Source organism: Cryptococcus neoformans, chromosome 8 (genome assembly GCF_000149245.1).
Source record: "Cryptococcus neoformans var. grubii H99 chromosome 8, complete sequence".
In the NCBI taxonomy this organism is placed as follows: Eukaryota; Fungi; Basidiomycota; class Tremellomycetes; order Tremellales; family Cryptococcaceae; genus Cryptococcus; species Cryptococcus neoformans.
The window spans coordinates 573,186-592,951 of record NC_026752.1 but is presented as its reverse complement, the minus strand read 5'-3'; the positions used below and the strand labels follow the sequence as shown (position 1 = coordinate 592,951).

Sequence of the window (19,766 nt, the reverse complement as noted above, 5' to 3'; positions counted from 1 at the left end):
GAATACCTATCGGCAAGATAGCGCATTGGATTGACTGATGTACCAACACTGCATGCAAAGAAGAAAGCAACACAAAAAATGCTAATGCAAATGATATAAGCTCTACAAAAAAAAACAAGGAACATCTTCAAGAAAAACACCCAATATGCCCCGTTGCCGCTACCATGCACAAGTGCGAACCATGCTATAATTAAAACATAAATGATACAACCCAAGCGTCTAGCGCTAGTAATTAAATAAAGGGATTATGAGAAAGAACCACCGCGAACTATTTTAGAAAACCATTGGTGACCTCGCTGTCCTTCCGGCAAAGCCATCGCTGATCAAGTTGTCGACCGGCTCATTCTCATTCCCTGTAGGTGTAATATTGGAGCCTCCGGTACAAGCGATTGATGAATTAGAAGCGGCATTAGGGGTGCCAGCGCGCGGCGTGGTAAATCCTGAATGAGAGTGGGAAAAGTAATCATCGAAAGAACTTGAGGAATAATTCGTTTGGGAAGATGCAGTGATTGAAGGATCGCCTGCCCAGCAAAACCTAAAGCAAATGTTAGCCATTTATACAACATTATAAATGCAATTCAACTCACTGTTCAATAAGGCTACTGTAACTTGCCAAACTGGACAAACTGCCGTCAGACGACATAGTGGTCGGGCTCCATCTATCGAACGACCTCAGATCAGAAGGGGACATAGGAGATTCTGGAGGGGTAATAGTAGAGATGCTTGAAGTATCGAGTTGAGGTGGCGAGTCTTCGCTGGAGTTGCTTTCGGCGGGATCACCAATAGTGAATTTTGCCGGAGCGGATTGTGTCCGGTAGAGCGAAGGCTGGGAGGGCAAAGGAAAGACTCTGGGAGATGGAATTCCGGAGATCGGTGTTGTCGCTTCTGTTGCAGGAGGAGAAGGACTCTCAACCTTGAGGACGGGTACATGGATGGCCTTTGGAGAGCTGACGAATTCAGATGAGGTGAAGGCATTGTCACCAAAAACTTTCATCTGGTCAAACTTGGGCGAATAGAAACCGGACGCGGCATGGCCAACTTTTGATTCTTCTCCAGAGCTTGGAATCTTGACCTCCGAAAGTTTGGAAGAAGTACCGACAGGAGAGCTCGAGCTGTTGCGTCTAGCGGTGTGAAGAGCAGCCCCAAAGTCATATCTGGCCGCCAAGGAGGCACCTTTTCCTGGCAGCTCTGTCGCCTTGATATCATGTGGCGTAAACCCAAGACTGTCGGCTTTGCGGCCTTTATTAGGATAAGCATGGCGAGAACCGCTCGGAAATGCAGGAAGACCTGCATCATCTTCTGACACCATGCTCAGTTTGGCCCTTAAATCAGCCATGCGATCTTCCTGATCTCCTGTCACGCTCCATTGTGAAGACCTTCCACCCACTGCCTTACCCATACCGGGCTGAATTGGCGCTGTATCCCTAGCACCTCGAAGAGGCTGACGCGCGGGACGCTCCTTGAGGAATTTGACTTGATAATTCTGACCCCCATTGGAATCCCACACTTCCCGTCCACCTGTGTTATAGCGTATAGCCAAGAACAAAGTCTTTTGTACGATATTGGGCAGCATATCTCCCAGCTTGATGGTAAAAAGGAATCGATCGTAAGTTCCGCCTCTCACAGACTCCTTGTGAACGGCAGTCACTTCCGACGTTGTCTGCCACCAATCGAAGGTGAATCGCACAGCAACCCACTTTTGAAATGCTATATTCTTGCACATCATAACGCCTTTAATGGACTGACGGTCATCACTGAGGAACAACGATTCCAAATAAAGGTCAGAACTCGGATCCTGATACGTCGGAAAGTTGGGCAATGACACCTTCAGGACTTTCTCGGCTTCCGGACCCACTGGAAATTCGTCGCTGTCTTCTTCTCGAACAGCCAAACCATCGCCGCTCACTACTTGAGGCTTTTGATCGTGCAAAAACAGCTTGACACGCTCCAGTTGTGTATCGAAATGGACATACTTTGGGCAGATTGGTGTGTTGGGACATGATCTTGTTTCAAAACGGGGCTGACCTGCCTCGGAAAAAGGCGTTGCACTGCCCACGCTGCCATCAGAGCTGTTCTGCTTCAAAGCTGATTTTAGAATCTCCCCAGATTTCTTGCGTACCAAGACATTGGGATAAGGAGAAGTATGGATCACGCCTTTCACATCCTCCGGTGACAGAGAAATAGGGGTGATGTCGTCAAAGTTCAACCGCAGGCCATTGTCCCGACGACGGGGTGGCACATGAATGGGAGCACTATTGGATACAGTGTTGGGATGACGACGAGGAGGCAGTAAAGGAATCGAGGGGGTAGACGCAGAAGTTAATTGAGCAGATTTTGGCTCGGTCACGGCAGAGGACAAGGATGCACTAGCCCGGCGCATACTATGAGGTCTGACTTGAGGCGTGCCTTCAGGAGAACTCTTAGCTGAACTAGCAGGGGAGCTTTGATTACTGTCTGTCAATTCTGTAAAGCCAAATATCCGGGTGCGGCGACCCCTTTTACCTGCCAGCTGCAGAGAGTCTGCCGTCAACGCGAGTGACTTGCGCGGTGGTGAGCGTACTTCCGGTAGTACATGGAGGGGGATAGGTAAGGAGATCGCTGACGATGCTGGTGACGAATGATTGGAAGAAAGAGGACTATAGCTAGGAGAAGCAGATGCTGGAACGACGGTAGACGGGATGGAGGCGCCCATTAATTCAATCCGAGGGCTTGAAGATCTTCTCACTGCCTGCTCCACTGGTGGGGTAATAGTAATTTTCTCCTTGGGAGAATCGATTTGTTCAGGGGTCGGAGTTGAGATGAAAATGGAACCCAACAATTGCCCCTTCGGCCTAAAGTAGTGTGTCAGATAGCTCCTCAAAACGGATGCTTAGGAATAGATCATCCTTCCAGACATGACACTTACATCAATGTTGCAGAATGGACAATATTGCTCAATTTATGACCAGCATTCTCTACCATCTCGATCTCTGCCTTGCTGTCGGCTCGGTGCGATGTGGCTCCTGCCGCATCTGGTTTGGCGAAAGAAACGAAATCCATGTTACCCATGATGCAGTTTCTTCAGATTGTGGCTCTAACAAAAAAGCGTGAAATGCAGCCGAGGTGGTGACAGTCGAAATTAGAAACGTCAATTGGCGGCTTCTAAAGAACTCTGGGTGATAATGGCACAGGACAGTTTCGAATGAAAAATTGTGAAAAGACCAGAACCTGCCAGACGCAATATAGAGTCTGAGGTCCTATTAAGCCATGTGTGAGCGACGCGACGACCAAGGGAATGGAAGAAAGGATATTGGAGCGCAGAGCACAATCAGGAATCTCTCGTCAAAGGTAGGACCTCGAAAGATCGTCGTGGTGTTTCTCCCCCTCCAAAGAATTGGAAAGGAAATAATGGTTGCAAAATGGTGCGGAACGCGAAGAATCATCCCACGGTAAAGCTTGTGGGATTCCCCAGGCCAAGCATATATACCGAGGTAAATTTCGCATAACGATAGCAGGGGCAACTCCGTCTTCATATAAAAACCTGTGACGCCTGGAAGAAAAAAGCAATTGTACTCACTGCTTTGTTTTTAAATGTTCTTACAACCAAGACACGCGAGGACGCGCGGTGGTCGAAAAAATTGGCCGGTAGACGCTCAAGATGAGATAAATGGCGGTCGCTTGGCCCCTTGAGAGGAATTTTTATGTTGCGCTGCCGCGGACCGTCCAGCGCGAGTTACGAGTAGGAAATGAAGAGAAGAGAACAGCTGTCGAAAGCGAAAATGTCTTTCGACAGGAAAGAAAAATTTCAAGCAAGCTATGAACAAGAGAAAGAAAAAATTACTTCAATTCTAAAACATGTAAGACAAGGAGGTGGGGAGGTAGGGAGGTGGGGGGCATGCAGCCCGCCCTCTACAAAAAGCGGACTTTATTAACAACAACGTAACGGTACGATATGAAAATGGGGAATGGGGAAGATGGCTTACGACACTTTTCCTCCATGGTTCCCCTTGTCGAGCCCCGCCCACGCCACCTGCGTCTTGGTCGTGCGACGCGTCCGGCGTCCCTGTCCTTCTATACGGCATACGACTCACTAGTGTAAGAATAAAGTTTCCTCCAAGCCCCGCAAATTGTCGTTTATTTGTTTCATTCATAAAACCTGATGAACCATGAGAACGAAATGTATCATCTGCTGTAGCTGCATGTTACTCTCCCTACCGTGATCGACACAAGAAAAATCGCTGTCCAGTAGGGAATATTATCATGGACACGAGGATCAAGACTGAGAAGGCAGAGTATTATTACAGCCGAAGTACAAAGTAATCATACTTACTAGTGTATAGCTGCATGCGTACTACCGTATTCCCCGTGATTGATCGGCGCCTGGTCGTACGATATAAACCGAAAGCCCATCATAACAACAGCAACAGGGCAAAAAAGGAAAAGATTGCTATTCCGAATTCACCACGTTACCATTCCTTATTACGACGAGCTAACAGAATGCGAACCTGAAGATATACGTTCCAGTACAGTTTCACACAAAGTTATAGGTCACTGGTGCATATGTATGATCTGCAAAACAGCCTCCACCTGTCCCAGCTCGGTAACCGTCTACTCCCGCCTCTAGTCAAACGATCCAACAGGTGCAATCATTGCTAAAAAGGATCGTATGTATGTATCAGTTTTTTCTTTCACTTATATCTCTTTGCTTCATTCGTAATTCATTATTTAATAAACATTTTGTAAGGATCCAACTGTTACATCTCTTCTCCTCATTCTCACCGGCCAACTTCCAGCTTCTGCGGTCTTCTGATCTTTGCAGCATCAGTGGCATCAAACGTTTGGTATTTCCATTTGCGCACATGTCACATCATCAACCAGGATTAAAATTTATACAGACAGTATTAAGTGGAAAAGATGGGAGAGTGCCGGCTATTGCAGGCTTCATTGTTGTTGGACAGGACGGGACTACGTAGAAGTCTAGTATAACAACAACCCCCTGCCCTTGGCCCTCACCAACCACAGTCCAGACTACAGAGTGGAGAGCAGGAAGTAGGACTTACGGGATGAATAATAACAGCCGATGCAAGCTGCACAACATGGGAACCATTGATTAACAGCCGATGGATTGAACTGACTTCTCTTCACAAAAACAGAGGCAGTCAACCTGCACTTACAATTTTTTTACAGCAGTTCATGTACAAATATAGCCCACAATCTTTACCTGTCTGGCCTCAGTCGCAGATAAGCTAAGATCGAGAGGCTTCAAAGGGTGGCTGAAGATACGCATGTTTCGAACAACAATGCATGATCCTGATCTTACAATCATAAATGGAGTAATATAGATATTACGGCAGCGGCTGGATGTCTTGTACTTGTCGATATCAATACCATGATATATCTTAATAGTAATCCAGCAATCAGCCTAAATAAAGAAAATGACGGGCAGAAGAAAAATCTTACCGGACTACCATTATTGTTTGAACAAGAATCGCTCGCAGATTGAAGCCCAGTTGTTGTCCTTGAATAAGAGCACAGTGGCAGACGAGCTCGATCGACCAGGAGTATATGGTGCTCGATAACTGACAGATAATGGTCGTGAAGCGTGCTGTGACCCGAATATAGAAGGACGAGAGGCATCATGAGTGGAAGGCTCAGGCCCACTGGTAATCTCTCCTGGATCTTTGAATACTAAATCGAATAGTTTTGGCCTCCATCCATTTTCAAGCTCTTCCATGGTGGCCCAGAACTTATGCCCCGGCTTTCCCTTGATGAACACATCATGGTCCATCATACGCAAGGCCTGTAAGCCCATTGTTTTGTCATCAAGCTTCGACCCCAGTATCAAAAGCTCCCAGGGATTAGACCGACCTTGCTTAACCACTTGTTGGCGTATTTTATCTACAATCTTCTTGTCGAAATCGAACTGATCACACAAGCTGAACATGCCCGCCGCCTCTTCGTAAGGGACTTCTATCATGTTCTGGCCAGATAATGATATGATATCAAGGAAACGCTCGAGGAGTGTCGAAGTGTGACCGATCTCGATGGGCTCTTTGTTGCTCGTAATGGGCAAACCGGAGGGGTTGAAAAAAGAATCAACTGCAGCCGAAGGCTGAGTTATTTCCATCATGTCCCGAAACACAGCACTGATCAAGTCAACCACATGCCGGCATCTTAAGGCCGTACGCCTACCTCACACGAGCAAGCCTCCATGCGTAAGTTACAAAAAGAACACCGTCTGCTGAGAGTAGCTGGATATCTCCTTGACTGTAATTGTCGTGGAATTTGAGGGTGGACGCCAAGTCTTCTTCCGTGATCGGTGGATGATAATATTTTGATCCGTCAGACATTCCTGCTTGAATGAGACTCGGTTGTTACTGATCTCTGTATGGAGCCGATGGGTTTAATTCAGACGAGGTGAAAAGAATCAGTCAGGATGGGATAAGCAGCTTATTTGGTAGAGGTAGTGAGTTGGTAGTAATAGTAACAATACTCGTTTGTCGCTGTGTCTCTCACCTTCGCTATTGGGCATATCCTGAATATCAACAATGTGTCGCTCCCGGCGTCGTTCTATCCGGCAATGAACAGATGACTATAGAAGAGGTTTCCCATGTAACCTATTGAAATCGTCGGCTAAGCGCTGAACGCTGCTCTGACGGATGACCTGCTGGTGTGCTCATGATGATCGTGCCTAATTGTTACGTCGTCATTTCCAGAATCCGTCCGGACTTTGCTGCCAACACCGAACACTGCACCTTGACCCTACTGAGTACTACCCATTACTAATTGTGTATCGTACACCAGTACCTCTGCAGCGGGTGATAAACGATACTCACATGATGTTATTGCTGTTGTATGTTATCTGCTGCAATAGTCAAGTGATGTAGGCCTGGGGACAGAAACCGCACCGAAAAAGAAGGCCAGTAAACATCGTTTGCTGGGCTGTGAGCTCCCATCGATCTCAGACGGAATCTAAAAATTATTCGGCATTTGCTAGTACTGCAATCATTTATCACAAATTGATACTCCAGAGGGCATAAGGAGGTAAATGCAGGGCCGTACATGTACATATCGTCTCCTATCTCCAAACAACTCATTACCGTCTTCGGCCTCCCTTCTGCACCAAAGTGAACCCATCATCATCCACCACAGGCTCTTGTTTCTCTCTCCACTCTTCCTCCCTGGCGACCAATTGTGGCGCCTCACCTCCATCGACCTCCATCTCGTCGCCCTCTTCTCCACTGGATGAGTCATCTTCGTCTTGAGCTCCCTTAGAAACCTGCACGCCAGTTCTTCTCACTTCATTTGCTTTCCGCTCAAGCGCCTCAACTATGCTCTCAGGCTTCTCCTCAGTAAGGAGACCCTTCCATAAACGAACAATGTCAGACGCCACAGCCTCAATGGAACCGTCTTCAAGGCGAGCCTCAAATTCGTCTTCCATAATTTGTGTAAGTAGGTCGATGATGTCGTCTTGGTCGAGTGGAGGATCATTAGCATCGGCAGGGTCGACGGCAGGACCGGCGACTGATGGTGCGGAGGAGTCGGAAACAGGGATGGGGAGGTAGGTTGCACGAGACTCAAACTCGTCGATAAGAGTGGAAGCAATCCAAGTCTTCTTCTCTGCAGACTCCGATCCGCCCCATTGTTCTGAAACAGCAATAGTGAGGGCTGGCCATAAGTCTAGAAGGGCAAGAGTGCCTCGAGCGAAGAGAAGAATAGTTGGGGATGTGGCATCGGCCATTTTGTGTTGTCTCTTCCTAATAAAAGGTAGTTTTGAAGCTGGATACAGACTATTGGGATCGGTTTCTTGCTTTGATAAATGTGCAGGACGATCTGCTGAGTCAAGCGGACTGTAGAAGACTTGTCAAAGCTTGACAACAACAAAAATTATTGTTGCTTTCTTCTTTTCAGCAGCGTGATTAATTTTAGTACATTATTAAAAAAAAAGCTTGTGGCGGCAATTTCCGGGAGACAGGCACGCGCCATTATTCGACCACCACAAACGGGTCACCGGAAGGAACATCCACTCCGTCCGTCGTCAGGCGGTGTGGAAACGTCGTTGGCTGGCTTGTTTCTCCTGCCTTTCAACTTGCATTCGAACTAGCAGACCCGTAGTCGCAATCTAACCTCTATGCAGCTCCTATTATGCTTATATAAACCATCCATAGGTCGGCTCACCGAACAATGTCCCCCTTCCTCCCTCACTACGTACCAATGCCTGACTGTTTGTCATTCCTTGTACGTAGTAATCCTCCAACAATCATTGCCACTTGGGCACTTTAAGCTTACAATATTACCCTCAATCGCATTATTTAAAAGGTTAGTGCAGTAAAGACGTTCCAGGCCTCCATCACTAAAACTCCCCAGCAGACAATGACCCTCCCGAGGCCTACCAGACGTAGTGACAGCAACAGCTCGTCCCCTGTTCAACAGCAACGTCGTTCTTTTATGCCGACTACTCCGATCTGTTTCGCCGCAAGTTCTCTTCGCGACCGACGGTCTGCATTTTCACATTATTTTACAACACCTTATCAGACGACGATGGGGCGAACATCTCGATCAGTTTCCTTCAATGGACCGTCGCACGTCCGCCTGTACGATGTGATCGGGAACGAATCGGTTGCCAATCGGTGGATCAACTAGGCCTCATTGTCACATGGATATCCCATCCATAATTCAAGCACATCACCTTAGCATCCTGGTATCAGTAAAGCTAGTCTTCTCCCCCCTGCATCATTGCCGGAACTGCGTAATCGTACTCAACAACTCATTGATGCTATGGCGCTGTTAGTCGTCACAATAGTCCCCCCTTATGTCTAGAGATTACAAGGAGTCGTCCTCGCAACACACCCGATAATATATCCGATTACGTGCAAGCTGACGATCACGTTGTGCGTCGAGTCATGGAACGTTTTGTTATCCATGATTCAAAGTATACGGCTGCTGTTCAGCTACCTGGGTTCTAAGAGGGAGATGCAAGTGAAGGTATTCGCAACCAGACATTTCTACCTCCCCACACCGTTTGGCTGGGAACCCCAAACGTTGCAGGATCAGTCGGCCGCATACGAAGTGATTCGAGGATGGCCAGTCACGATCCACAGCATCAAAATCAAAAAGTTGACCCTAGAGACCTTCAACTCCCTTCAAAAGCAATTTAGATCGGGAACCTTGATGTTCAAATCAGCAAAGGTGTAATTTATGAGGCATTTGAACAATATGGCCCAATGAAAGTATAAGAGTTATTCCTGAAAAGGTATCACGATCCATCGCGAAATAGTTGACTGTGCTGACTCTTTATCAGACCATGCACTTTCGTAAATTTTGTCAAACAAAGCAGCAATTTTCGCCCGTGAAGATGTGCTTCATCGTCTACGAGGTAATTTGCCTACTCTTTGCCGCACAGCGCCTGCTCTACTCGGATTCGGCAAAACGGATGCTTCGCTGAAGAAAAGAAGGTCAGTAATGCTACCTGCTTTTGTACAAGGTGAGATCCCTCCGGATCTTTATCGAACAATACCACCCAATACTCCGAGGATGAAGCAAGGGCCTGTGTCCCCCTTTTTAGTCGCAAGAGCTATCAAAATCGCCAAAGTGCCGACTCTCCTTCACGAAGTTGTCTCAAGCTTTTTCGGTTTCGGGTTTGTAGAAAACTCTCGGATCTTACCTGGAAAGGTAACTCCTCTTTGATGGTTTCAAAGCTATACAGTTACTGACTTTCACTGAATAGCGTCATGGCTTCATCAATTTTGAAAGGCTCGACTCTGCAGTTGCTGCCTACGAAGCATTCAATGGCAAAGAAATTTTCAGTGCCCACCATGGCCCGATTCAGATTAATTTTGCGCGAGTTCCCACTCGAGCTCCAAGTGATATGCCCTTTGGCATTGTTGCTGACATGGGCCTCAAAGATTCTCTCAACTTTGTCGATGGCGCGTCAACAGTTCCGATAGAGCAACAGCTTTCTGAAGGGAGTAACGGGGTGGAAAATTATCGAAGTCTACTCCCAGTGGATCTTCTTAAGTGGGGATGTATGAAAAGGTTCTAGGGAAGGATTTGGCGGTGAATGGAGCTGTCACAGAAGAGCAAATGATTATGCAGGTTTTTGGCAGTGGAGAAAATGATGACGAAGTGAGGGCAGCGAAAAGTCTGTCAACTCTTGATGAATCTTATTTTGAGCTTATAAGGGGAACAGGTCGAGAGAAAACTCATTAGCAACAGACCATACTCGAATTACACCCTTTGACAATGGAGATATTTGACACCATTAACCTTAAAACAATCGTCGTCGAGTTGAGCCGAAGTCATCTCTCAATGGAACAGGTCGATGACGTTGGCCAGTCGTAGGCTGGCCATTACGTATAGGTGGGTTACCAAATCAAGTTTTTAGGTAAAGACTGACATATCAGTACAACTAGCGATTCACCTTCTCGGAAACGTTGTTTTGCAGTGCCCATTCAGACTTGCCTCGCCCAAACAACATCTTGCTATTTTGAAAGGAATCGCACCTTAGCTTGCTTCTGTACGTATTCATGACCGTGGTACTTGGGTGGCACAAACCCTTGTAGATAGCTGTCGAACCGAAGAAGAACAACGAATCATAGTTGAGTCATTTCGAGAATGGGCACCAGCTCTTATGTGTGACAAGATCGGCAATTTCCTCTGTTCAGGCATTATGAAGTATGTTCCTGAGCTCAACAGCTTTAATTTGACCTCGCCATGGACACACTGCTGGCAATAGCCTCAAATCGGTATGGAGCAAGGTATCTGCTGAGGTGCTTAGAAAGCTCACAAGCCACCTTGCACCAAAAGGTGTGTCATTATACCTTTTCTTATTTAGCCGTACTTGATAATGACGGTCATGCAGAAACGTGTGGCAACATCCATCGCGCTCAATTCCATCCCCCTCGCCACAAGCTCAAATGGAGCTCTCTTGCTGACATGGCTTCTTGATCCAACTTGCCGGGGCGCTATGATCTCTTATTATCTACGTAAGCGATCCCTTTCCCCATCTTAGTCATCTCTGTAATCATAGAATTGCATCTTGCTCCATTTTGAGAAGTAGGCCATGGATCGATGCTTAATTCTAATTCCTCAGGATACTTACCGAAGCCGTGCAGTCATTGCCCAATCGAGTGAGTCAGAAGCCTCAAAAAGTGTTCTCAGAAGTATATTTTTGTCCAAAAAATATGATTCCGTCCTTAGAAGTCTACTCTTCGATTCACCTAATGGGCCCCCTTTCATCGGCAAGATCCTGGCACCCAGTACCATGTAGCCAGGCGACAGAGTCGAAATAGAAAAGGCCATTAGTACAACCTTGTCGGCAATGACAGTGAATGACAGTGAATTATACTCCAGAACGTCACGCACTGTTGAGTCCATTGGACGAACATATTCAAAGCTAAATGTAGCCAGCAGAACCCTTCCCCGATCTCCATCATTCACGAACGTACCCCTTCTGCGGCCGGCAATCTTTCGTTGCGACAAGCTTGCAGCCAACTACTGCCTTCATTCCAGCTCACAAGTTCTGAGGTAAAAGGACCTAGTCGCCCTTATTGCCCATCTCTGCCATACAGGCCGCAATCATTTGCGCAAGACAAAGCGGTAACATTTCAGTCCCAAGTACCTCAAGAGCCTTGGTACGGTATGCTCCTTCAAGCTCTTTACCCACCGGAATTCAGCCGGTACGGATCACTCGGCCCACATCGGCCACCCCTCCCCCCAAGATCAGGCCCGAAAATGTGCCGCTTCCAGTTGCGCCGTAGAGGAAGTCTGACGCAGAGGAGAAATAAGAGCCGGTTGACCCTGAAGGGCTGTCTGATATCCATAAATGGATGCAAGACCTGAAAGCTCTGCGCGAGTGTCGAATGATCTCTCAAGAATACAAGGATCTGGAAAAGGATTTGATGTTAGGAAGAGAGGGTCAATCAGGCAGTGGTATTCTTGATAAGTCACCGCAGAAGCTTTTGTTGTGACTATTACGCCTTCCCAGGAGACTATTAACGATAAACATAATGGATGAACAACCAACCATCGTTTAATGCTGTATATATCGTTGTGACCGCAGGTTGCCAGTTAGTTCTTGTTTTGTTGTTGGCACCGTTGTCTAGCAATATGGATGACAGCGCCTTGTCCGTATATGCTACTGGTTAAGTGCATTTCTTACTGTCTCGCCATCCATCTGGGAGGTAAATCTTTGCTACTATTTTAATAGTTGACATCAACGCCTCCAATATGTGGCTCGAATCAACAGTGCAGCCAACTATATGTCGTCCGGTAATCGCTGATGGTTCGTTATTGCAGGAAGCAGCATGCACGTCCTCCTTGTGACTTGCATCAATCGTGTCGTGTCGTGTCAGTTACTCTCTTTATTACTTTGACGCTCGCCTTAAAGTATCAAAAAATAACTTTGCATGGTGCATAGAATTCCAGTTATAGCATCTAAACAAAACCATGATTATCCATCGTGCTTTCATATGCTCATAACAATTAAGGAAATAACTCAAGTTCAACTAAAAGGGTCTTGGTTGACCGTAAATAGTCGTAGATGGTCGAAAAATCATTATCATCACACCCTGTCTCTGCTCTCCCTTTGAGTGCCAATACCGACGCAGACCCGCCGCCTTCACTTACACTCCCTGCCATCTTTGCCTTCAAGCGAGCATCTAGTGACGGTATTGTTTATAATGCAATGCGATGGCTGCTTTTTTGGCATCAACCTCCGTATAAACGTGGTCTGCCCATGAGATGCCGAGAAGTAATAGGTTATTTCTATATAACTGGTAGGAGACCGGAGGAAAAGCCGATTCCGCAACCGCAAGTATGGGCAAGATGATGGTTTCAAAGCTGTTTCTAGCCTCTTGTACGATTCTTCATTTTTCTGCAAAGGATCTATTGGGAATCTTCCTCCCAACCTCTTCAAGGCCATCCACCAAATCATTGGCGAAAAGAATTACCTCAGTTCTATTCCCATATTGCGAATGGAATTCTTCACGGCTCCATCATTCGCGTCCAAGATCACGACATCTCTACCTTACTCAGTCTTCATCATTACCAATCGATAAAATCTCCAGTCAATAATGGTAAAGCCCAGTCGACATTCAAACAAGGAGCGGGGGCGTCGAGATACCAGATGGACTGAAAAACGCCTTCCTTGTATGCGTGATAGAAAGACTCAAATCTTGGTTCCTCCCCAACTGCGATCGTTGATGTTTGAGCATGGCTTGGTTTGAGGCTGATTTGGTTTCATAATTTATTGTTGTATTGTTATACATAAACGATGCGAAAGTGAGAGTCAACTTGGTGGACGCAGAGATTAAATTTAGCACACACGTGCGCGAGCCTATTTTGGCATCCACCTTAAAACAGTTATCAAAAGAACATCATATCAGATGTTGTTATTGTTGCTTCGTTAGTCCATTACGCACCCATTTACAAACCTTTATTCTCACCTTCCGTTGAAACGTCGGTTTTGTTATCCTTTCCAATCTTACGTTACTTCCTCACTGCGCGACAACCATATCCGGCGCCTCTCCCCAGCTCTGCACAAACATTCAATAAACTGCCTGCTCTGGGTCAGCTAGCAAATGGGCCAGGCAACATCTTCTTTTCCTTCTTCGCTTCCCGATCTTGCCCTTCATTGTCTGCGCGTTGCAGATATGTCCCCGGCAGACGGGCTGGTCGAACCGTATTTTGACTATCTTATCGGTGTTCAAACTCCTTCGATCAACGAACCGACTGGCACTCCTGGTGCATCTGAAGGAGGGAGAGGGAATAGTAGTGAGGGTGTAGAAGCGCTGAGGCCAGATGTGCTGGGCAGAATATTAGAAGAAAATGAAGGGAAACAGATTGGACTAAGAGTATACAATACGAAAAGCCAGAGGGTTAGAGGTGAGTAAATCATATAAATGCCACCGCAGAACTCACTGATGGATGGGCTGGCATTCTTTTAGACGTTTATCTAGTACCCTCTCGCGCTTGGTCAGAAGAAGCGTCAAAAGCAAGCGGCGATCCAGACGCTAAACCTTCATTACTTGGTCTGAGTCTAAGAGTCTGTAATCCTGCACATGCCCTAGAGTCTGTATATCACGTTTTGGATGTCTTAGAAGGGAGCCCCGCAGAGGTAAGTCAGTATTATCAGGAGATGCTCAAGAGGGTGTGCTCATAATGGAGTTATGTAGATGGCGGGTCTTGTGCCATGGGGAGATTATGTCCTTGCTTGGTCCGGCGGCCCTTTACATTCTGAGAACGACTTTTACAACTTGATCGAGGCCCATGTGGACAAGCCATTGCGGTTATTTGTCTATAACGCTGACTTGGAGTATGTGTCTCTGCATCCATGATGGACGAGATGCTAATGTGAAACGCAATAGTAACCTTCGGGAAGTAGTTCTTTACCCTACTAGACAGTGGGGAGGAGAAGGCTTGATAGGATGTGGCATTGGGTATGTACATTATGCTTTTCTCTCCACGCCATACTGACAGCATCTTCTCGTAGCTACGGGCTTTTACACCGTATACCCCGTCCATCAACACCCCCTTCTGGACGGGCTAGTTTGTCAGGAGCGGATAGGTATTTTGAATCTGACAATGTGAGGAGACCGAGTATGCAAGGGTCTTTCAGTGAAGGCGGGGGACTGGTGGGGACTGCCTAGGAGAGGAAGTTGAGTAAAACCCATATAACGATGTCATGACATGCATTATACGTTACTGTCCTGTACTGTGCGTTCTGTGAAATGCTAAAATGTTCCCTCTTTCTTTTTCTGTTGTTGTTTGCGCTCGGACGCGTTTGGTTTCAAGGAACAGCATTGTTCGCTGCCGCTGCGTCTCCGCGGCTCCGCGTTTCCAGTACAGTCATCCATTTCATTCATTTCTTCCTTCCTCATCTCTTCTTCTTCCTCCCTTCCGTACATTCTCTCATAATAGAGCACACGTTACAGCTGTGGCAACGGCTTCGGAAGTACTCATCCAGTACAGATACAAGTCATTGCGAACATCCTCAGGTCCGGAGTGCAAGAGCATTCCTCAGTAGAGACAGCACTTCTCGTTACTCATTTCAGCGCACAACACTGTATCGCATAGTAACAACATGGTGCGCAGAGAATTCCCTGGAACCTTTCCGCAGACTTTGCATTAAGACAAACTAATCCCTCGCGTTGTGTCGATAGTCCACCTATTCAGAAAACAATCCCAATAATCCGCATGCCGATCCCGAGCTCTTCTATGTCCGTCAGAATCGCATTGGTAAGGGCAGATCAGCTCAGTTGCCAAATAAATGGATATTAACAGATATGGCTGCTTCCAGGCAAGGGAAGTTTCGGAGAGGTTTACCAAGGGTACGCCATATATTTGACATCGTTTCAATTCGCTCATTTGCAAATCCAGCTATGACAAGCGAACGTCTTTACCAGTGGCCATAAAGATAATTGACCTAGAGAGTGCCGAGGATGAGATTGACGACATCCAACAAGAAATACAGATCCTCAGCCAGCTGGATAGCGAGTTTGTGACGAGATATCATGGGTCCTTTTTAAAAGGCTCACACCTCTGGATCATCATGGAATACTGTTCAGGAGGCTCGTGCTCTGACTTGGTAATAGTATAACCTATCCGATCACTATCTAACTGACTGTTTGGCAGATGAAAGCTGGCGTCTTCAGAGAAGAATACATTGCAATCTTGGCCCGTGAGCTCTTGAGGGGATTGGAGTATCTGCACGAAGAAGGGAAACTCCATCGAGACATCAAGGGTGAATAATCTGAACACATGCGCGGACAATCTTCCTGATAGTCCATAGCTGCCAACATCCTTCTCACTGCCAATGGCGATGTCAAGCTCGCAGATTTTGGTGTTTCTGGTCAATTAACAGCCACAATGACTAAGAAGGTGCGTTTATACTGAGCTTGGCCTCCTTATATGAGTTCACCGCTTTCGCGATGTAGAACACATTCGTTGGAACGCCTTATTGGATGTCGCCGGAAGTGATCAAGCAGTCTGGGTACGATCACAAAGCGGATATTTGGAGTCTTGGTGTGTGCTCTGCCGTTTGTTCTTGTCTTCCCTTAAAACTGAGTGTACAATAGGCATCACTTGCATTGAAATGGCCATGGGTGAACCTCCATATGCCGACTTGCATCCCATGAAAGTACTATTCCTGATCCCTAAGAACCCTCCTCCGCAACTGGACGATCGTTTTTCCCGCCCTTTCCGTGATTTTGTATCCCTCTGTCTTCAGCGTGATCCTCGCAATGTGAGTTAATTTTTTTATTGACCGGTCGAGGATTCTGACACGTCTTAGCGTCCTACTGCCAGAGAATTGCTGAAGCACAAATTCATCAAAACTGCGAGGAAAGCTTCATATCTTACTGAGCTGATTGAAAAGTACGAGAAGTGGAAGGCTGAAGGAGGTGCAAAACCCGCAGATGATGGTGTCAGTGGAATGTCCCAAGAGTAGGTCCTGTCATTAGAGGACCACAATGAGATTGCTAACGACCATCAGGCCCGCTTATGGGCCCGCAGCTGATGCGCTTTGGGATTGTGAGTTATTTCAACAATCCTCCTGGTACCATGTAAACTGATTTGAGGGATAGTTGGAACCGTCCGCAATAACCTACCCGGAACCATTTCACATAACACCGGACGCCCTCTTCCACCCACAAATGGTAGCGTTAGCGGCCCTCCTAATTCTCGCATGTCCATTCAATCTGCCACAGCTACTCGCACCAAAGGAGAGGAATTCCTTCCACCATCGCTGAGTGGTCGAGCGCTCCCTACTACCCCATCACGTGGTACCTCCACATCTACATATGTGAATTCTCCCGGTCATTCTCAGGGTAGTTCGACTCCGATTAGGACGAGGGACGATAGGCAACCTTTGTACCCTACTGTTAGAGGGGCGATGGTTCCTCCCCCTGCTCCAGTTCCTGCGCCGTCGCAAGTGCAACCGCCGCAGCATCATCATGACGAGCAATTGGAAGAGAATGGCGATGAAGATGTAATGCTTGAAGGTGTCATCATTCCCGCTCTCAGCAACGTGCGTTTGATTATCTTCGTCAATCTGCGCGCAAACTGCTAACTGGCACCTATGTAGCTCGCTACTCGTGTACCGAATGACCATGCCCGAGCGACTTTGGATCGCCTACGCCGCGCCTTCGTAGAAGCCGAGAGATCTATCCCAGGCGTCACCTCTGCTTTTGTCTTGGAAATCGTTGAGAACGTGGAACAAACCGAGGAACACTAGAAAGTGATAACATTGTTGTTGGCGGCGATTTCCTTGTGTATAGTGTACGCGTACCACGAACATTTTTGCATGTTGGCGAAATAATGACTTCGATGAACCTTGATAATCTCTTTCCTATTACAAGCGCGCTACATTTGTTCGCTTGAAGTGAAATCAACTATTACATAATATACATGCAGATCAAACCCAACATGTGCTACAGTCTGTCCTCTACTTGTGAAGTCTAATAGTCATCGCCCCGAGAAACGACCTCTTTACAAGTGGGTCTCAACAAGATCGTATGCTCCTGTATTGATCCCTCAGCTGATGACTTGCCAGGAGAAATCAAAGACATACAAATTGAGCAGTCATCGCACCAGGTTGAGGGTCAACGAGGGGAGGGTAATCGGCAATAAAGTCTTCTCGAACAAGAGTGTTCAACTGAGAAGACATTTTAGCTCAGATTAGCTTCTGGGAAAATAACGGAGGGGTGATAAAACGTACAGCTAGTAGGTAGTTCTTCTCCCCCACGTGATCGAGATATCGCCTACAAAACGGCAGAGTCCCAAAGTTTCTCTTCACAGACGCCAAAAGAGATTTTGCAGATTGGTGGCTACAAGCAATCTTGTCACCACCCAAATCGCATCATGCAGATATCAACTTACTGGCCCTGGTACTTTTCCGGCGCCGCAGAGTTTAGCGCATAATGAGAACAAGCTCCCTCTTCGATGACTCTGCCCCTACCAGTACTACCGAAAGTCTCGATGGCAAAATACTCGCCTTCCTCCATCTTTGTTTCATCCTTGTCGGAGCCGTGCTGCTTGACAATAGGGACAGACTTGCCTGGTCGGGTGCCGATGCCTCCGTGAATGGTGTAGGGGGTGATGGAGTGACCATTGAGGTTGCTGATAGATTTGACTTCCATAGAGTCAATATGGTCTGCATTCCAGCGAAGAAGACAAGGAACTTACCTGGATAGACTTTGCCGTTGACCTCAACTTCGTAGGATTCCATTACTTCTTGGATGGCCTCGCCAATGTCGCACATTCGAACGTCGATACCTGCCTCCTGCATGTTTCGTCAACAACATGATTACGCGAGTTATATGCCACGCACTTACCCGGATACCAGTGTTGGTTGCATCCTTCACAGCCTCGAGCAACTTGTCCCACGTAGGCTCAAAGCTCATGGTGAAAGCAGAATCGACTATTCTACCGTTGACGTGAACACCAAAGTCAACCTTCATCACGTCATGCTGCTGCAACACTACCGACGTCGTTAGCAACCTTATTGCGACAAGATAAAACAAACACACCTTGCTTGTCTCCTGGGTTAGGAGTGTAGTGGGCAGCCACCTCGTTCACACTCAGACCGGTGGGAAAACCGATACCACTCTCAAAACCGTTCTCCTCAACTACGGCCCTGGTTCCGTCCTCAATCAAGTTGGCAATCTCCGTCATGGTCATACCGGGCTTGACAGCTTTCTGGGCGTACGCTCGAACCTGTCGATGAACTTCACCTGCGCGCCGGATGTTGGCATATCGAGTGGAAGGGTCTTCTTGAGCCAGTTGTTCGCGCTCTCGAGCCTCGGCAGAAGTTATTCGAGACGTTGTGCTGGGACGACATAGTTAAAGAAAATGAGGCTAATGTGGGGATGACGACCTACTCATTCTTGTACTCTACCTCCTCACCAACAGGGAAAACACCGTTCTTGAAAATCTTGGTGAGACCTACTCGAGGGGGCTCAGATTGGATAACAGTAGCAGATTTCTTCTTCTTGGCTGCACATGATGGTGCATGAGTATGGCCATGGATAACAAGCAGATACGTCGATGGAAAATTATGGCTCACACTTCTTCTTCTTCTTTTTCTTCTTGGCGTCTAATGTAATAACGAATTAGCTATGGAAAAAATGGGCATGCATACTACAGATACTAAACAGCGTACCTCCTGTGCCGGGGCCTTCTTCACCTTCACCTTCTTCGTCATCGTCATTTCCCTCTTCACCTTCAACGACTTCGGGCTCCTTTTCCGCCTTTTCTTGAGAGATCGTGAGGTCTTCGACCTTGGGCATAGCTACCGGTGACATGGGACCTCTTTGTGTTCGCAAAAGTCAGCTAGAACTCAACAAAGGATGATGGCAATGAAGTGTGACCTATAAGAGAGGTCTCAGTAGTCAAAAAGGGTATCTACTGCGGGAGGACAAGCCTCACTACAGAAGTCTAACATATCTTGGTGACAAGCATCACGGAAAAAAAGGGAGGGGGGGATCGGGAGATGACTTACGGAATATGTGATTGAAGTAGAGAAAAGAGAGAAGAAAAAAGAACGGAGTTGGAACAGGGAAAAAATAAGATGACGGTCATTGGGGTGTGTGTAGGCGTGCCTAACCTACTTCACATCTTTCAACTTTTAGGCAAGCAAATTCGCAAACTCAGGTGTTCTGTCTTATAGGCGTGCAGGTTGACTTTCCCGGTCGAGCCAAACAAAAGGCTACCGTTGACGATGGATTTCTATCAAGGATTCGGTGTTTTGTTGAGCATGGTCAATCAGCTTTCGCCCCTACGGACTGCCT

At 47.0% G+C, this 19,766-nt stretch overlaps 8 protein-coding genes and 2 non-coding genes; 5 read left to right on the top strand and 5 right to left on the bottom strand.

Moving 5' to 3' along the window:
- Nucleotides 1–30: 30 nt before the first annotated feature.
- On the bottom strand, nt 31–3,936 carry CNAG_03295 (hypothetical protein). XM_012195766.1 has 4 exons: nt 3,557–3,936; nt 2,906–3,236; nt 588–2,831; nt 31–535 (listed from the first exon to the last, which is right to left on the bottom strand). Exons 2-4 carry the CDS (start codon nt 3,046–3,048, stop codon nt 274–276), a joined length of 2,649 nt encoding a protein of 882 aa, XP_012051156.1. The 5' UTR covers nt 3,049–3,236; nt 3,557–3,936; the 3' UTR covers nt 31–273.
- Nucleotides 3,937–4,180: 244 nt separating this feature from the next.
- On the top strand, nt 4,181–5,042 carry CNAG_12752. The gene is made up of 3 exons (XR_001046061.1): nt 4,181–4,266; nt 4,320–4,647; nt 4,724–5,042. It is a non-coding gene; the product is annotated as a hypothetical RNA (non-coding RNA).
- A 36-nt stretch (nt 5,043–5,078) lies between these two features.
- CNAG_03294 (hypothetical protein) lies at nt 5,079–6,917 on the bottom strand. XM_012195765.1 has 5 exons: nt 6,816–6,917; nt 6,496–6,744; nt 6,172–6,428; nt 5,440–6,125; nt 5,079–5,377 (listed from the first exon to the last, which is right to left on the bottom strand). Exons 3-4 carry the CDS (start codon nt 6,327–6,329, stop codon nt 5,450–5,452), a joined length of 834 nt encoding a protein of 277 aa, XP_012051155.1. The 5' UTR covers nt 6,330–6,428; nt 6,496–6,744; nt 6,816–6,917; the 3' UTR covers nt 5,079–5,377; nt 5,440–5,449.
- Nucleotides 6,918–6,961: 44 nt separating this feature from the next.
- Nucleotides 6,962–7,868, bottom strand: CNAG_03293 (pre-rRNA-processing protein TSR2). XM_012195764.1 has 1 exon: nt 6,962–7,868. Exon 1 carries the CDS (start codon nt 7,718–7,720, stop codon nt 7,076–7,078), a length of 645 nt encoding a protein of 214 aa, XP_012051154.1. The 5' UTR covers nt 7,721–7,868; the 3' UTR covers nt 6,962–7,075.
- A 259-nt stretch (nt 7,869–8,127) lies between these two features.
- On the top strand, nt 8,128–10,674 carry CNAG_03292. 2 transcript variants are annotated; one of them, XM_012195762.1, is made up of 6 exons: nt 8,266–8,298; nt 8,350–9,232; nt 9,281–9,651; nt 9,707–10,120; nt 10,169–10,338; nt 10,392–10,674. In XM_012195762.1, exons 3-4 carry the CDS (start codon nt 9,442–9,444, stop codon nt 10,019–10,021), a joined length of 525 nt encoding a protein of 174 aa, XP_012051152.1. In that variant the 5' UTR covers nt 8,266–8,298; nt 8,350–9,232; nt 9,281–9,441; the 3' UTR covers nt 10,022–10,120; nt 10,169–10,338; nt 10,392–10,674. The 2 variants fall into 2 exon arrangements, with proteins under 2 accessions (XP_012051153.1, XP_012051152.1); XM_012195763.1 differs by lacking the exons at nt 8,266–8,298; nt 10,392–10,674 and adding an exon at nt 8,128–8,217 and having other exon boundaries at nt 10,169.
- An 18-nt stretch (nt 10,675–10,692) lies between these two features.
- On the top strand, nt 10,693–12,808 carry CNAG_07722 (pumilio domain-containing protein c; the record flags this gene model as incomplete). The annotated part of the gene is made up of 5 exons (XM_012195983.1): nt 10,693–10,785; nt 11,072–11,108; nt 11,767–11,895; nt 12,277–12,299; nt 12,521–12,808. The coding sequence occupies 5 exons, from the start codon at nt 10,693–10,695 to the stop codon at nt 12,806–12,808; spliced, it is 570 nt and encodes a 189-aa protein (XP_012051373.1).
- On the bottom strand, nt 12,369–13,222 carry CNAG_12751. XR_001046060.1 has 1 exon: nt 12,369–13,222. It is a non-coding gene; the product is annotated as a hypothetical RNA (non-coding RNA).
- A 152-nt stretch (nt 13,223–13,374) lies between these two features.
- On the top strand, nt 13,375–14,692 carry CNAG_03291 (hypothetical protein). XM_012195517.1 has 5 exons: nt 13,375–13,863; nt 13,926–14,095; nt 14,154–14,293; nt 14,346–14,417; nt 14,471–14,692. The coding sequence occupies exons 1-5, from the start codon at nt 13,560–13,562 to the stop codon at nt 14,625–14,627; spliced, it is 843 nt and encodes a 280-aa protein (XP_012050907.1). The 5' UTR covers nt 13,375–13,559; the 3' UTR covers nt 14,628–14,692.
- Nucleotides 14,693–14,833: 141 nt separating this feature from the next.
- Nucleotides 14,834–18,606, top strand: CNAG_03290 (STE/STE20/YSK protein kinase). XM_012195761.1 has 14 exons: nt 14,834–15,064; nt 15,141–15,216; nt 15,278–15,308; nt 15,358–15,565; nt 15,613–15,721; nt 15,770–15,858; nt 15,915–16,002; nt 16,056–16,222; nt 16,271–16,422; nt 16,472–16,509; nt 16,563–17,005; nt 17,063–17,472; nt 17,531–17,700; nt 18,198–18,606. The coding sequence occupies exons 1-12, from the start codon at nt 15,062–15,064 to the stop codon at nt 17,210–17,212; spliced, it is 1,554 nt and encodes a 517-aa protein (XP_012051151.1). The 5' UTR covers nt 14,834–15,061; the 3' UTR covers nt 17,213–17,472; nt 17,531–17,700; nt 18,198–18,606.
- CNAG_03289 (methionine aminopeptidase, type II) lies at nt 17,259–19,541 on the bottom strand. XM_012195516.1 has 11 exons: nt 19,478–19,541; nt 19,139–19,287; nt 19,043–19,072; nt 18,858–18,972; nt 18,507–18,805; nt 18,312–18,457; nt 18,163–18,259; nt 17,857–18,109; nt 17,696–17,804; nt 17,549–17,632; nt 17,259–17,498 (listed from the first exon to the last, which is right to left on the bottom strand). Exons 2-11 carry the CDS (start codon nt 19,278–19,280, stop codon nt 17,436–17,438), a joined length of 1,338 nt encoding a protein of 445 aa, XP_012050906.1. The 5' UTR covers nt 19,281–19,287; nt 19,478–19,541; the 3' UTR covers nt 17,259–17,435.
- Between the last annotated feature and the right edge of the window lie 225 nt (nt 19,542–19,766).